Raw genomic sequence first — 17,832 nt, forward strand, 5'->3', positions numbered from 1 at the left:
AATGCCAAGCAGTTGCCATACCAAGCACTGATGCAGCCAGTTAAGAGGCTTTCAATGGTGCAGCTGTATAACTTTTTAAGGATCTGAGGGCTCATTGCAGATCTTTACAGCCTCACAATTGTGTTGGTTTGTTTGAACCATGATAGGTCCTTAGTGATGTGGATACAGAGGAACTTGAAGCTCTCGACCCGCTCCACTACAGCCCCGTCGATGTGAAAGGAGAGGTGTGCTCGGCCCTCCGTTTCTTGTAGTCCACAATCAGCTCCTTTGTCTTGCTGACATTAAGGGAGAGGTTGTTGTCCCGGCACCACACTGCCAGGCCTCTGACATCCTCCCTATATACTGTCTCATCGACATTCTGGGTTAGCCCTATGTGGTTTTGGTTGCAATAACAGAATCTACCCCTTGACAACAGTGCCAGAAAACATTCACTGGTGGAAATTTACTACCGTTCTCTTTCTCTCATGTCTGCAGTCCCTCCTCAGAACAGTACGTGGGAGAAGAGAGAGGTGTTTTTTTTTTAGTTCAGCTACATTTCTTCACTCTTAAGCAATATATACTTTGTGACTTCAGTTGCCATGGCTTGTGTTTGGAGGACATGCAGTGCTGTTCCATACAGTACATAGTCTACCATCTGTCTGCTTCGTGTGCCACGGAACAGCTCTGCTAGTTTTAATATACATGTAACACACAATTAGTTTATATGGAAACTTCAATAGATACCAAACAGATGCACAGTGCTGCCGATGGTCCTGGAGTTAAATATGGTAAGGTTAGTGAAGCAGCATATGTGTTGGACATGAAAAGCAGACTTCAGAGCATTACGAGTAACACTGCTGTCCCTGTAGCAAATTGCTGGGATACAGCTGTCAATGTGTTTAATTTGAGTACAATTATGTGTTCAGTAAAGACAATATTACAGTATAAACTAGAGTAAAGGACATAAAGAACATCCTGGCCTGTGTTCTTGTCTTGGTGTTTGTCTGTCCTCCCAGGAGACAAAGGGACAGACCGCTGCTGTCACTGCCAATGTCCTAATTTTCTATTAGTTACGGATTACCACCAAAGAGAAAGAGTGGTAAGCCCCCATACTTAGCCAGAGACTGACCTGGAAATCTCTCTCTCTTTCTTTACTCTGTCCCTCACCCTCTCTCTCTTTCTCCCTCTCTCTTTCTTAAGTCTGTCCCTCACCCTCTCGCTCTCCCTCTCTTTTTTTACTGTCCCTCATGTCTCTCCTTTCTCTCTCCCTTTACTCTGTCCCTCTCTGGTTCAATCTCTGTCTCTCTGTTTGATTACTCTTGCTGTCTATCTCTCACCTATCTCTTGCTCTCTCCCTCTTCCTCTCTCTATCATAAATCTGTCTCATCTCGTTCTCTCTTTTATTCAATTCAAGGGTCTTTATTGGCATGGGAAACATATGTTAACATTGCCAAAGTAAGTGAGGTAGATAATATACAAAAGTGAAATAAACAATAAAAATAAACAGTCAACATTACACTCACAGAAGTTCCAAAATAATAAAGACATTACAATGTTATATTATGTATATATACCGTGTTGTAACAATGTACAAATGGTTAAAGTACAAAAGGGAAAATAAATAAGCATAAATACGGGTTATATTTACAATGGTGTTTGTTCTTCCCTGGTTGACCTTTTCTTGTGGCAACAGGTCACAAATCTTGCTGCTGTGATGGAACACGGTGGTATTTCACCCAGTAGATATGGGAGTTTATGGGTCCAGGGATTATATAATAAAGGGTACTGTTTAGACTGTACATGCCCTGACAAAGTTGAGCTAAGCTTTTGCCAAGAGGATCACATTACAAGATTGTGTCCAGAAAGGCGAGGGATTTAGGCCCTGGTGTGGGAGTCCTTTCATGCTCTTCCTTTCCCCTTCCCCAATGTCAAACCATGACCAAGCCCACGCTGAAGCTAAAGATGAGTATAACACGTCATTAACAGTGATTATAGTGCAGGAGGCTTATCTAATAGGAATTCTGTTTATCTCCGTGCTCTGCGTTGAGGCTCCTCTTGGCAGTGTGTGAGAGTCAGATGCTTACACTTCACATGACTTATTAGCCCAAGCAATATGGGATGAAACCTTGCATGCTCAATTAAAGCATTAGCCACCAAAACACAGACGGGGGGAGTTAAAGTGTGTCCTCCACGTATATAAGGGACATCAGGCTCCTCATATTGCAGAACACAACTAGTGCATGCGAGCGACAGTGTATGGTTGTGTGTCTCTGCTAGACATCTCTGTGTATGTTTGTAAGTGTATTTGTATGTCTCTGCTCTCATACGCATGTATAGATATTTGGCTATGGGGCTACATTTTGTGTGTGTGCTGTGTACTGTATGTGCCATTAATGTATGTGTGTGCATTTATGGCTGTGTGTGTTTGTGTGTGTGTGTGTGTACATGCTCCCTTTGAAGTGAGTGACAAGGTTGACAGTGGTGGAACAGGCCGGCTGGCTGTGGACAAATACTCAGACAGCAAATCGTCTGCATGTGAGAGAGAAAGAGGATTACACCGTCACCATGTGACCGCCATCAGACAGACCTCTAACAATAGACAGGCTGAGGAGGACCTATCCAGGACAGGAACCTATAGGACCTTGCTGGTAAACACATCCATGGAAAATCACTGGAAAACATCCCTCCGTACACTACCGTCACAGTCAGATAAGGTCTTGTTTTGCAAAGATTTGGATTAGAAAGTGCTTGTTGTCATCAGTTAACCCATCAGTCCCAAGACCCCAGCAGAAAGCAGCTTTTCATTTATCAGATTTGTATTTATTTGCATGTCCAGCCCTTATATTTAGTTTTACAATTAAGTATTTTACAATTTTCCTTTCAGGACAACCAGGGATAAAAGTAGAACACATAACAACTTGACATAAACAGTTGCATTCCCGAGTTTCATTGGACAAATATCAATAAAAGAATAAGGTCAGCCAAAGCAAAAACCTGATCAAAATGAATTCATATGAATTTCATTTATTTATTTATTTATTTTCACCTTTATTTTACCAGGTAGGCCAGTTGAGAACAAGTTCTCATTTACAACTGTGACCTGGCCAAGATAAAGCAAAGCAGTGCGACACAAACAACAACACAGAGTTACACATGGAATAAACAAACGTAATAGAAAAGTCTATATACAGTGTGTGCAAATTAAGAAAGATTAGGGAGGTAAGGCAATAAATAGGCCATAGTGGCGAAATAATTACAATATAGCAATTAAACACTGGACTGAAAGATGAAAAGAAGATGAATGTGCAAGTAGAGATACTGGGGTGCAAAGGAGAAAAATACATCAATAAATAATAGTATGGGGATGAGGTAGTTGGGTGGGCTATTTACAGATGGGCTATGTATAGGTGCAATGATCTGTGAGCTCTGACAGCTCTGACAGCTGTTGCTTAAAGTTACTGAGGGAGATATGAGTCTCTAGTTTCAGTGATTTTTGCAATTCATTCCAGTCATTAGCAGCAGAGAACTGGAAGGAAAGGCGGCCAAAGGAGGAGTTGGCTTTGGGGGTGACCAGTGAAATATACCTTCTTGAGCGTGTGCTACGTGTGGGTGCTGCTATGGTGATCAGTGAGCTGAGATAAGGCAGGGCTTTACCTAGCAAAGACTTATAGATGAGCCAGTGGGTTTGGCGACGAATATGAAGTGAGGGCCAGCCAACGAAAGCATTCAGGTCGCAGTGATGGGTAGTATATGGGGCTTTGGTGACAAAACGGATGGCACTGTGATAGATTGCATCCAATTCAACACTCTACAATTTGAGTAAAGTGTTGGAGGCTATTTTGTAAATGACATCACTGAAGTCAAGGATCGGCAGGATAGTCAGTTTTATGAGGGTATGTTTGGCAGCATGAGTGAAGGTTGCTTTGTTGAAAAATAGCATGCTGATTCTAGATTTAATTTTGGATTGGAGATGCTTGATGTGAGTCTGGAAGGAGAGTTTACAGTCTAACCAGACACCTAGGTACTTGTAGTTGTCCACATATTCTAAGTCAGAACCGTCCAGAGTAGTGATGCTAGACGGGCGGGCAGGTGCGGGTTGAAGAGCATGCATTTAGCTTTACTTGCATTTAAGAGCAGTTGGAGGCCACGGAAGAAGAATTGTATGGCATTGAAGCTTGTCTGGAGGTTTATTAACACAGTGTCCAAAGAAAGGCCAGAATTATACAGAATGGTGTCGTCTGCGTAGAGGTGGATCAGAGAATCACCAGCAGCAAGAGCGACATCATTGATGTATACAGAGAAGAGAGTCGGCCCGAGAATTGAACCCTGTGGCACCCCCATAGAGACTGCCAGAGGTCCGGACAACAGGCCCTCCGATTTGACACACTGAACTCTGTCTAAGAAGTAGTTGGTGAACAAGGCGAGGCAGTCATTTGAGAAACCAAGGCTGTTGAGTCTGCCGATAATAATGTGGGGATTGACATAGTCGAAAGCCTTGGCCAGGTCGATGAAGATGGCTGTACAGTATTGTCTTTTATCGATGGCGGTTATGATATTGTTTAGCACCTTAAGCGTGGCTGAGGTGCACCCATGACCAGCTTGGAAACCAGATTGCATAGCAGAGAAGGTACGGTGGGATTCGAAATTGTCGGTTATCTGTTTGTTAACTTGGCTTTCGAAGACTTTAGAAAGGCAGGGTAGGATAGATATAGGTCTGTAACAGTTTGGGTCCAGGGTGTCTCCCCCTTTGAAGAGAGGGATGACCGTGGCAGCTTTCCAATCTTTAGGGATCTCAGACGATACGAAAGAGAGGTTGAACAGGCTAGTAATAGGGGTTGCAACACTTGCGGCGGATACTTTTAGAAAGAGAGGTCCCAGATTGTCTAGCCCAGTTGATTTGTAGGGGTCCAGATTTGGCAACTCTTTCAGAACATCAGCTATCTGGATTTGGGTGAAGGAGAAATGTGGGAGGCTTGGGCAAGTTGCTGTGGGGGGTGCAGAGCTGTTGACCAGGGTAGAGGTAGCCAGGTGGAAAGCATGGCTAGTTGTAGAAAAATTCTTATTGAAATTCTCGATTATCGTAGATTTATCGGTGGTGACAGTGTTTCCTAGCCTCAGTGCAGTGGACAGCTGGGAGGAGGTGCTTTTATTCTACATGGATTTGACAGTGTCTCAGTATTTTTTGGAGTTTACGCTACAGGATGCAAATTTCTGTTTGAATAAGCTAGCCTTTGCATATCGTAGGGGTTATTGTTGCATATCGCGGGGGTTATTTGATGCTAATGCAGTACTCCACAGGATATTTTTGTGCTGGTCAAGGGCAGTCAGGTCTGAAGTGAACCAAGGGTCATATTTTCTCTTAGTTCACGTTTCACCTGCACCTGCTTCTCGACTCACAGCGTCATCGTTACACTCAAGGGCACATACAAGAGATTTTTTCACCTGGTCGGCTTGGGGATTCAAACCAGCAACCTTTTAGTTACTGACCCAACACTCTTAAACTAGGCTACCGACTAATGGTTGCTATCTCTGGATGCAGAAGTAATAGACAAATGCAATGGTACAACCCAGAAGTCTCAACCACAATGTTTAATAGGGGCTAGAAGTCCAAAACGCGCCAGCGTTATGGTGGGTTTATCTAATTGTAAGCTATCAATTAAGGAATCAGTAAATTGTATGTAAAGTCTCCGGCTAGATAGTGATCTGGCACATTTTCCTAAGGATGATACTCTAAAAGTTTTCTCTTTCTTGTTATTTCATGCCTTACGCTCAGTATCACACAAAGTTAGAATATTAAAGCTGTTACCATGTATTTCCTATGATAGTGACTAGTATCACTGGAACAGTCAGTCACAGATGACTTTTTGCATGCTTAATTAACCAAGTAAACCTATTGAATAATTGACCAGTTGTGTGACCTGAATAGTTGTATTTAAGCTCACTGTGCTTCTGCCCACAAGAAGTGATGAAGTACATTGGTATAATTGAGTTTTGGTTTGGTTAGAGCACAAGGCTACAGTACAAAAGTCTATGAGCTCAAAAAGTTAAAGATAAGATCAAGACAAGATGGATGCTTGCCTTGATTTGAACTGCCTTTGATTTGAACTGCACTTGATTTGAACTGCCCTTGATTCGAATGCAAATGCAGCTGCTACAAGAAACAGAATTTATGGAATGGGACATTTAGCAAAAAGCCGTGCCTAAAACAAAATGTATTTAAAGCCTGTTGTCTGCCGTTACTGAATTTGCACTGCCTGCACAAGACAGATCCAAGAAACTGTCATTATAAACACCTTGTTACCAAACCTCCAGCATTAAGCTTATTCAGAATAACACCTCCCTTGGCAGTTAGGTAAATAGTGGTCTTGCATAAGGTAGGCTGTTACACAACTATAAGGCTGATATGGAACAACACAGATATGATATCACAAAGCAATCTCATCAGGCGATCAAGATTCCAAATACAGCTTTAGGAGTGTTCCCACCATTTTGTTCATGTCACTGGTGAAAAAAATCCATATTCTCGTTTCATGTAACATGTCCGGCAGCTACTTTAGATGCAAGTTCAGTTGCAGTCGCAGTCACAAACACTAGTCCAAAACAGAGTAGTCTTGAAACAACTTCCTCTTTCTCCTCCATTTCCCATTTCGCTGAGAGAAAATAGTGGGTCCTGCTGACAGAGCATATTGTTCTCTTTGGGGAAATGGGTTCTGAAACTCAGGGGACTGGGCGGCCTGACAACAGTCTTTGCTTTATAAGAGGCACTTTGGCTAAAAGTCTGCGCCAAGGTACCCAGTACAGGCCACCATGGCTGCTGCCCATCTGCACAAACAATAAAGAAAGGATCTTTTTGATTCAATTCTGAAGATGAAGAAAAAACCCTGCATGTAGCCTTGAACCGGCTGCTCAACGTTACACAAGAAATGGGTCATTGTTAGAGTGCCCGAAATCACATAATTTCCAGATTGAGGCATACAGTTTAGCAACAGATAGCATGCTTGGGAGTAAAATATCACTTTCTGTGGTTCAGGTATAGAAATGTAACCTCTCTGTAGAATGCATAGCATTTGGTGTGACTAGTTTCCCCCTGTGGTTTGCTGACTGTTCCCCTTACCCCCTGGCTAGTGTGTCCCACAAAGCTCCGCCATGCCAACACGTGGTCTTGCCATCTGTTTGGGTAAGGTTGGTTGTCTGTCAGCATTGGATTAGTCTACTAAAGTGCAATGAACCAATATGCACTGAGCTGAACAAACATACAAAGTTGTGTTTTCATATTAGGCTACCTTGAAAAATGGGCTAGGCCTGATGTTCTTAGGTTGTGCAATACTGAAGACACATGTGATGGAACTTACATTCAGGACCCTTTTTCCTATTATCAACAAGGTCCTTGCTTATGTTTTAGGTATTATTGTTCATGGCTATGTGGGTTATAGTTATTGTAATGTTTCACTGGTTACCAAGCCTGTGATGAAAACGCCACAGCAGTCCCTCATGTCCTTTGTCCTTTCCATTCCTTTCTTGGCTGAGTTTGTGAGTCCGCATGCGTGCCTTGCTTTGAGACTTGATCGAGCCAGATGAGGTGAGAGCGCCGAGCGATTCAAATTAGCGGGAACCTGTCACTTTAAGAATAAACTCTCCTGTTGCATGGGGAAGCTGGTGATTTTCCACTCAAACTCATATTAAACGAGCACCCGCTCTCAGAAACAAAGGTCAGAGAGAGAGAGAGAGAGAGAGAGAACTCGTGTAATTCATTTCCGATGCAATTGTTTTATTGAGCACTCACAGCACAACACAAGGGACAACTCGAGCTATAAAATTACCTGGCAGGTAATTAAGCATCATCTTTACCCATCAGAGAGATAAGTAATAGCAAGATTGTTGTTTCTATGTTCTTAATGTATAGGCTAATATTCACATTATTTTCATGATATAAGTCATATTATGATTTATATTATCTGAATAGAGCAGCCAATGTATGTTCTGTAACAATTTCTCAAGGTTTTGGACTGAAATATAAATGTTGTTCTTTGATGTTTTCAGATATAAAAATAAGTGTCCTCTTGGGAATCTCTCTCCCTGCTTGATAATGTTTTATTTGAAGTGATGCTAATAATTGCTGTGTGTATAAAACCTAATTATGCGGTGCGTGTGTCTGTGAGCGCACATGATGTGTAGGCTAAAAACACCATAGCTTGGACATCAACCCAAGGGTGCCTTATATTGCTTTTGGACGTCAAACTATTTAATTAAAGCCAATGTTTTTAGGTATATTTGATTTGTCATAAAATTATGACAAAATGCAACATTAAAGTATAGGGATATTTTGGTTGCCATTGCCTTTGTGAGTGCGCTTCCGCGTTTAAAATACTATAAATTAATAGGCAATATTTCCTACACTATAGCATTGCTTTTTTATAATGCGATGCATTCTAAGAGGTCAACTTTTGGGGTTTGGGTGGATGTATTGCCTTCAAGCCTTCGCACTCCTTTACGATGTTACTCTCTGTCTCTCCCACGTGTGCCTTCTTAATCTAACCTAGTCTATATTCGAAGAATTGGTTTTGTCAAAGTGGAACGATGATGAGGACTGTTATTTGAAAGACGATGCTGTTCGTGAATTAGTTGTGACGGTTTAAGATGGTTTTAATACCCATTAACAGGTTGTACATTTTAACCCACTTATTTTGTCTTTACTCTGCCCGACAGAGTCGCAACTCCCGACAGAGAAACAGGCATTGATTGAGATTGAGGCGTGTCCTTTTTGGTACCATATTTTTTAGGAACAACAATGTTGTAGTTTGCCATCCGTTGATGAGAATGGATTGACTCTCGCCCTCCATTGGCTTTTGTTCGACTTTAAAGAGGTGACGTTTTATGAATCAGATAATGACATTTCAAATTTGCTGCTCCTTTTGGATAAATACTTATTGATGTGTTGGTTGAGTCTTTGAGACACTGACACAATAGGCTGTAGTAGGCTAGTCTACAAACTAATGTGTCATAAAGATGAAGATGGCTTGTGTTTTTGTTTTGTGTGTCAAGAGTGGATTATGAAACTAGGCATTGCTCTATTTCCTAAACATTGTCTTGGGTCAGTAGCCAAGCATACACTTACAGTGATGCTGCAAATATGTTACTTTCTCACAGAAGCCTGTTTCCAAAGAATCAAAGGATAATGTGAAATCAATAGATATGTGCATTTTATTTTCATTGTATAACTGCATATTACCATTTTGATTCTTCATCTCATATTGTTTTCATTATATGATCAATCATTATATCTACCCTTTTATTTTTTTAAACTCAAATGAGCCCTTGTTGAAGAAGACATCAAAAGGGGTAACTGTATTGATATTTCTGTCATATGAATGTGTAATACACTGCAGCTATACTGATGTGTGCACCTTATTACTGATCCAGTATGCACTATTCCACACCTATCAAAATAACAGTGCCATGGGGTTAAGCATCAGGCTACATTATCCCACATCTCTGTTATCTGACATACAGTGCATTCGTAATTTATTCAGACCCCTTGACTTTTTCCACATTTTGTTACGTTACAGCCTTATTCTAAAAATGGATTTTCCTCATCAATCTACACACAATACCCCCATAATGACAAAGCAAAAACAGGTTTTTAGAAATGTACATAAATATCACATTTACATAAGTATTCAGACCCTTTACGCAGTACTTTGTTGAAGCACCTTTTGACAACGATTACAGCCTTGAGTCTTCTTGGGTTTGACGCTACAATACATGGGTATTTGGGGAGTTTCTCCCATTCTTCTCTGCAGATCCCCTCAAGGTCTGTCAGGTTGGATGGGAAGTGTCGCTGCACAGCTATTTTCAGATCTCTCCAGAGATGTTCGATTGGGTTCAAGTCTGGGCTCTGGCTGGGCCACTCAACTGCATTCAGAGACTTGTACCGAAGCCACTCCTGCATTGTCTTGGCTGCGTACTTAGGGTCGTTGTCCTGTTGGAAGGTGATCCTTAGCCCCAGTCTGAGGTCCTGAGCGCTCCAAAGCAGGTTTTTATCAAGGATCTCTCTGTACTTTAGTCCGTTCATCTTCCCTCTATCCTGACTAGTCTCCCAGTACCTGCCACTGGAAAACATCCCCACAGCATGATGCTGCCACCACCATGCTTCACCGTAGGGATGGTGCCAGGTTTCCTCCAGATGTGACGCTTGGCATTCAGGCCAATCTTGGTTTCATCAGACAAGAGAATCTTACTTCTCATGGTCTGAGAGTCGTTAGGTGCCTTTTGGCAAACTCCAAGCGGGATGTCATGTGCCTTTTACTGAGAAGTGTTTTCCGTCTGGCCACTCTATCGGGTTCTTGGTCGCCTCCCTGACCAATGCCCTTCTCCCCCACTCAGTTTGGCCGGGTGGCCAGCTCTAGGAAGAGTCTTTGTGGTTCCAGACTTCTTCCATTTAAGAATAATGGAGGCCACTGAATTATTGGGGACCTTCAATGCTGCAGAAATGTTTTGGTACCCTTCCCCAGATCTGTGCCTTGACACAGTCCTGTCTCGGAGCTCTACGGACAATTCCTTCGACCTCATGTCTTGGTTTTTGCTCTGACATGCACTGTCAACTGTTGGACTTTATATAGACAGGTGTGTGCCTTTCCAAATCATGTCCAATCAATTGCATTTACCACAGGTGGACTCCAATCAAGTTGTAGAAAGATCTCAAGGATGATCATTGGAAACAGGATGCACCTGAGCTCAATTTCGAGTCTCATAGCAAAGGGTCTGAATACTTATGTAAATAAGGTATTTCTGTTTTTCTATTTTTAATGCATTTGCAAAAAAAACTTAAACCTGTTGTCATTTTGTCATTATGGAGTATTGTGTGTAGATTGATGAGAAAAAACAGTATTTAATACATTTTAAAACAAGGCTAAATGTAACAAAATGTGGAAAAAGTCAAGGGGTCCGAATACTTTCCGAATGCGCTGTAGCTCTCCCTCCTGATATGTAAAATGGACATTTGTTATTGGATTTTTTTTAACCTTTATTTAACTAGGCAAGTCAGTTAAGAACAAATTCTTATTTTCAATGACGGCCTAGGAATAGTGGGTTAACTGCCTGTTCAGGGGCAGAACGACAGATTTGTACCTTGTCAGCTTGGGGATTTGAACATGAAACCTTTCGGTTACTAGTCCAACGCTCTAACCACTAGGCTACCCTGCCACCCTTTTAATGTATTCCATTTGCTTAAATACAAATGTTGTGCAAGACAAAACCCCAGTTGTTTCCAATGGGAACCGGAGAGCTGCTTTGGGATGCTTGGCTGTTATTTGATGAATGTTTCTCTTTTCTATAATACCATGCTACACGGTAACATCCTGTCATGTTGATATAGAGGGTCCGCCCTCACAGATTAACTTGATTTGAACTTTATCTGCTGAATGTAAAGAGTAAAAAAACAACCTCCCCTTGGACTCTTGTCTCCAGGCAAGCTGCGTCAGTTACATTTGATCTTCTTAGAGCCATCCCAGAATTCGAAGCCAGGACAAGCATTCCAACTCCATAAATCTATTATATTACATAATAACGATTGTGTGCGGTCCACTGTATATCCAAATAAGGGTGGTATGGGGTGGTGTGAGTAGAAATTATAGAAGCAAAGCTACAAGTGAGCCTACATATTAATTGGTTTGGACAACGTTTAATACTCCACTCTATGTATTTGAGGAATGGTTTGGCTGTTATAAAACATGCAGACAAGTCTTCTTTTTTTTCAACCATGCCCAGCGCATGAGGGGCGCATGATTTGTCATAAACAGAAGATATACCTTTGACTAAAGGTCTTATCAAATAATTTGATATTTTACAGTCTTTGATTCTGTCTTTAATGCTTCAGTCTCAGAAGATAATGTCAACAGTCTAAGAACACAATGCAGTGGAATAAAGTAAAATAAACAAAAATCCTTCATCCTCTAATGATATCAAGAAAAGTTAAGGGTCTGCAGTTTCATATAAAAATGTTGCTTGACTTTACATTGACTGACAATTTAAAGCAACTGTATGAAACAGGAGCTCTGTCACACTCCTCCTCCTCTCTTGTCTGCCAATTTGTAACGGAACACAATACAAATCTCAAGGAAACTCATTCACAGTATAACTTTGGTTTCTTTAACCTCTCTGGGATATGTGGGACGGTAGCCTCCCACCTCGTCAACAGCCAGTGAAATTGCGGGGCGCCAAATTCAAAACAACAGAAATCCCATAATTAAAATTCCTCAAACATACAAGTATTTTACACCGTTTTATAGATAAACTTGTTGTAAATCCAGCCACAGTGTCCGATTTCAAAAAGGCTTTACGACGAAAGCACACCAAATGATTATGTTAGGTCAGTACCTAGTCACAGAAAAACACAGCCATTTTTCCTGCCAAAGAGAGGAGTCACAAAAAGCAGAAATACAGATAAAATGTATCACTAATCTTTGATCTTCATGAGATGACACTCATAGAACTTCATATCACACAATACATATATGTTTTGTTCGATAAAGTTCATATTTATATCCAAAAATCTCAGTTGACATTGGCGAGTTATGTTCAGTAGTTCCAAAACATCCGGTGAGAGCCACATCAATTTACAGAAATGCTCATAATCAACATTGATAAAAGATACAATGGTTATGCATGGAATTTTAGATCCACTTCTCCTTAATGCAACTGCTGTGTCAGATTTTTTTTAAACTTTGCGGAAAAAGCACACCATGCAATAATCTGAGTACAGCGCTCAGACAACAAAACAAACCATACAGATATCCACCATGTTGTGTAGTCAACAGAAGTCAGAAATAGCATTATAAATATTCACTTACCTTTGATGATCTTCATCAGAATGCACTCCCATGAATCCAAATTCCACAATAAATGTTTGATTTGTTCGATAAAATCCATTTATGTCCAAATATCTCCTTTTTGTTCATGCGTTTAGTACACAATACAAACACACGAGGCGCGGGCAAGTCCAGACGAATGTTCAGACAAAGTCATATTACAGTTTGTAGAAACATGTCAAACGAAGTATAGAATCAATCTTTAGGATGTTTTTATCATAAATATTCAATAATGTTTCAACCGGAGAATTCCGTTGTCTGTAGAAATGCGATGGAACGCAGCTAACTCTCACGTGAGTGCGTGTGATCAGCTCATGGCACTCTGCCAGAGCTCTGCCACACCTGGCTCATTCAGCTCTCATTAGCCCCCACTTCACAGTAGAAGCCTCAAACAATGTTCTAAAGACTGTTGACATCTAGTGGAAGCCGTAGGAAGTGCAATATGACCCCATAGACACTGTATATTCGATAGGCAATGATTTGAAAAACTACAAACCTCAGATTTCCCACTTCCTGGTTGGATTTTTTCTCAAGTTTTTGCCTGCCATATGAGTTCTGTTATACTCACAGACATCATTCAAACAGTTTTAGAAACTTCAGAGTGTATTCTATCCAAATCTACTAAACATATGCATATATTATCAACTGGGCCTGAGTAGCAGGCAGTTTATTCTGGGCACTTTATTCATCTAAGCTACTCAATACTGCCCCCCAGTCCTTAAGAAGTTTTAACATTATGTAACAGAAAGTTTCTTTGCACTATGCAAAATAATGTGAGTTGTTGTATTTTTCCAGAAGTGGCAAGGATATTTGCAGTTTGGAAATATCATCTGAAGTAACTACTTCTGTCTGTGTGTGTGTGTGTGTGTGTGTGTGTGTGTGTGTGTGTGTGTGTGTGTAAATCCTGTAGTCAAGTTTAACACTGTTTTTTAATTACCGTGCCAGCTATTGTACACGTGAGATCCTTTATGAGTATATTATGGTGTCTAAACAGAACAGGGAAGAATACAGGAACCATCACCTTATTAGGTGTTGTTATAGAGTGTGCTGTACCTGGTTTACGTTTCAGAGATAACCTGGCACACGTCATGTCGAAATGGAGCAGAAGGCTCCCAAATACACCACAGAGAAACTTCCCTGATTATATCCTGCCCCCAATTTTAAGAAAACTATATTTATATTCACAAACAGTTCCCATAGAGATATTTGAACGTTTTTGCTGTGATGTGAAATGACACAGTCATAAGCAGTTATAATAGGAAATGTCCCACATTTCCAATGCTATGTGGAAGTGGGACATTAAGACAGTATTACATGAAAACTTAGCATGGTCAGCCAAGCCAGTCATCAGTCCCTTCCTTCAGTCCCTGTCCAGCCACCACCCCTTACTCACATAATGTTTTAAGAGGGCTTCTTTCTCCTGCCTGGAAGCTGTCCCATGAGGCTTGATTTCCTCTGCATGCTCATGGCCTACTACTCCGCTCACACCCTCCCTCCCTCTTCCTATCCTGTCATCTGTTTCAGTTACATGAATAAGAGGTGCCTGTGACACATGCAGGGCAAAGCATTCAGCCCCAGTCCCTCACTGTGTGTGTGTGTTGTGGGAGGGTGTTGTAAGTGGGAAGTGGAAATTTACAGTCCCGAATCAGTATCTGGAGAGTTGGTCCGCGACTGCGAGGCTGTGCCCAATCTCCACATAGGATTTAATTGTCTTTAGCTGAGGGCGGGACTCGCTGTCAGCTTCACTTCTTGTGAGCAGTGTTGGCATAAAGACATTCAGTACAGAGGAATGGTGACAGCTGAGAGAGAAGCATACTACATATATCCACAGCCATGAAGGAAATGTAAGTCTTTTGGAAATACTCAACTGAAATAATAACATAGCCTTATCTAAATCTTTATGTCAAGTGATTATTAAGTTCTGTTTTTGGATGCTTTTTGTTTAATCTGAATGGACAATTTCATGTAAGTACTTAGAAACCCTCGAATTAGCACATTTTAAACGGCTTTGTTAATGCTTTGTTTGAGTGTGAAAAGGGGGAGCTACTTCACAAAGACTAAGGATTGCATTCAGTCCTTTATTTCCATTTGCCTTTTATCTTTTGCAATGCATGTTTGTTACAGAATCTTTCTTTATGTTTGATTGAATGCTAAGTTGGTGATGTGTCTAATGCGGTGTTTTCAGATAATGACAGTGTGATGTTTTAGAAGGGTTTGAGAATGTCTGGTCAAGGGTGTCTGGGTGAGTCATGTGGCAGATCCCACGGACGGTTTGCCTTAAGTCTGACGGCAGACAGCCTCCCAGCACCCAGCAGGTGAAAGCACATAGAGCAAGAGAGTGATAGAGAGAGGAAGAAAAATAGAGTGCGTGAGAGCTGATACGGTTATGTAATGAGGTTTGAGAGTGGAAAGCAATTCAAGTTGACTTGTCATGCATAACAGAGACAGAGAGAACCTGGAAAATGACAGCGGAATTAGCAGAGCGATGGAGAGGACCTTAACTGGAACTTGATTTAGTAATGAGGGGCTGTGTGGTTGTAGCTCAAACAGCCATTTAAAGGGCAATTTCACATTTTGTCAACTTCATATTCAGCACCACCCCAACATCAACTTATGTGGAAATTTTGCATTTCTATGTGTTGTCGTAAAAAAAGATAGAGGAAGATAAGTGTTTCCAGTGACATCATCAGTGTGCATCGTGTGATTTTTTACCAATTATGAGTAGGCATTGCCCACTAATTGTCTACTAATTAGTTGATGATGTCATTGGAGACACTAATCTGCATATCTTTTTTAATACAAAACATAGAAATGATCCACTTTCACATACGTTGATGTTGGGGTGGTGCTGGAGATTATGAATATGAAGTTAAAATGAAATTTCCCTTTTAATCATTTAATGAACTAATAAGTAGTTATTTAAGACTGCATAACAAGTTAACTTTTTTATCAGACTCTGAAAAACAGAAGCACAGAGCGGTCACTGGTCAATGAGTGCAGCTTTGCATTAGATTTTCACAATGTGGTATTTGTCTGTGAGTAGCTACAATGTGTGTGTTCTATTTCTTAGTCTGCCTGTACAGTGGCTACAGGATGTAACTTTCTGGAGTGCAAGTCACACGACAAGATGAATGAAGATACCTTATGGTTTAAAGACCTATGGCTGCCTTTCAACTGAGAGTAGTTTGGATAGATTGTTCTGTAAACTGGTAATAGATGTATGTACTTGAAAAGCAAAAGCAAAAATTATAACCACAAATGGTACTAAGTGTTAAGTGGCAAGTCCATGCGCTCGTGTAGGTTTGAAAGTTAAAAAGCCTTTAATGTATGGGCTGATATTATTCAAATACACCAATGCGTATAGGCTTACATTTCATCAGGGTGTCTGACAACACTATGTATTGTTGAGAGATCCAACTATAAATCAACTTTGAATTATACTGTTACTTTCAGAGGCTTAAAGAGAAATGTTTACTTATTGGAGAAAGATTTGTTCTCTAGCTATTGTTCTGTGAATCTTTTGGAAACAAAGCACCTAGTCCACTGACTCGTAAGCTTTTGTGAGGCACACAATCTTCAATGACAGATTTCCATTGGAGCCAGCCTTTAATGTTCTCAGTTTCTGTGTTTCTGCCAACTGCATTTCAGTCTGAGCCTGCCTCAAAAGGACAGGAAACCTTACTCTGTTACACTGGTATTATCAGACTTACAATTAATCAGAGCTGCTTTTTTCATTCTTCCTGTTTTATACGACACCATTCATTGTATTCCTGCAGGAAGCTTAAATCCATTTGTGTCTTACCATGTCCAAGGAATTTCTCCTGCCCTGCCATGCTTTGATTGTTTTACAGCCCTTTGGCACAGGCAGGGAAACGGGATACCTGAGACAGTAATTCCAAATCCTGTCTTTCTTGGAAAGGCTGTTTACAGTATAAACATTCAGTGAACTTAAGCTGTGGGATCTTCCAGAACCCGTCCAAGCTTTCAGAATGGACACGGATATAGAAACGGCCTTCAGAAAGTATTCACACCCCTTGAATTTTCCACATTTTGATGTGTTACAGCCTGAATTTAAAATGGATGCGCAATACCCCACAACATCAAAGTAGAATTATGTTTTTAGAAATGTTTACAAATGACAAAAAAATGAAAAGCTGAAATGTCCTGAGCCAATAAGTATTTAACCACTTTCTTATGGCAAGGCTTAATACGTTTGGGGCGGCAGGTAGCCTAGTGATTAGAGCATTGGATCAGTAACCGAAAGGATGCTGATTCAAATCCCCAAGCTGACAAGGTAAAAATCTGCCCCTGAACAAGGCAGTTAACCCATTGTTCCCCAAGAGGCTGTCATTGTAAATAATAATTTGTTCATTTTGTAAAAATGTGCTTAACAAGTCTCATAATAAGTTGCATTAACGGTGGTTAATATTATTTTTTAATGACTACTTCATCTCTGTACCCCACACATACAATTATCTGGAAGGTCCCTCAGTCGAGCAGTGAATTTCAAACACAGATTCAACCACAAAGACCAGGGAGGTTTTCCAACGCCTCGCAAAGAAGGGCACCTATTGGTAGATGGGTAAAAAAAAGCAGACATTGAATATCCCTTGGTGCATGGTGCGGTTATTAATTACACTCTGTACGGTATCAATACACCCAGTCACTACAAAGATACAGGAATCCTTCTTAACTCAGTTGCTGGAAAGGAAGGAAACTACTCAGGGATTTCACCTTGAGGTAAATGGTGACTTTTAAGCAGTTACAGAGTTTAATGGCTGTGATAGGAGAACAGTGAGGATGGATTGTGGGAAGGGTAGGCTGTTGCTTCTCCTTGTATTTGTGTTCGTCATGTATTGTTCGAGCTGCAGTACCAGCAGACCTGTGTGTTTGAGTGGTACTTAAAATACTATTTCTGTGTATTTGAGTATTTTCAAATACACAACCAAAAATAAGTACTTTTATTTGAGTATTTTAATGGTTATTT

The 17,832-nt window shown here is 40.8% G+C and overlaps 1 protein-coding gene across 3 annotated transcripts in view; it reads left to right on the forward strand.

The window, feature by feature from the left end:
- Positions 1–7,651: 7,651 nt before the first annotated feature.
- The window catches only part of slc6a6a (solute carrier family 6 member 6a), a 38,908-nt gene continuing 28,727 nt past the window's right edge, over positions 7,652–17,832 (forward strand). The window contains exon 1 of one of the 3 annotated variants that reach the window (XM_024385047.2): positions 7,652–7,806. Coding sequence is in view for 1 of the 3 variants with exons in the window: in XM_024385046.2 (XP_024240814.1) it covers positions 14,679–14,689 (11 nt within the window). In the remaining 2 variants the exon portion in view is untranslated. Of the gene's footprint in view, positions 7,843–13,744; positions 14,690–17,832 lie in introns of those variants that run through there. The other 2 variants (XM_024385048.2, XM_024385046.2) reach the window with 2 other exon arrangements.

The sequence above is a fragment of the Oncorhynchus tshawytscha genome, linkage group LG22, assembly GCF_018296145.1.
Source record: "Oncorhynchus tshawytscha isolate Ot180627B linkage group LG22, Otsh_v2.0, whole genome shotgun sequence".
In the NCBI taxonomy this organism is placed as follows: domain Eukaryota; kingdom Metazoa; phylum Chordata; class Actinopteri; order Salmoniformes; family Salmonidae; genus Oncorhynchus; species Oncorhynchus tshawytscha.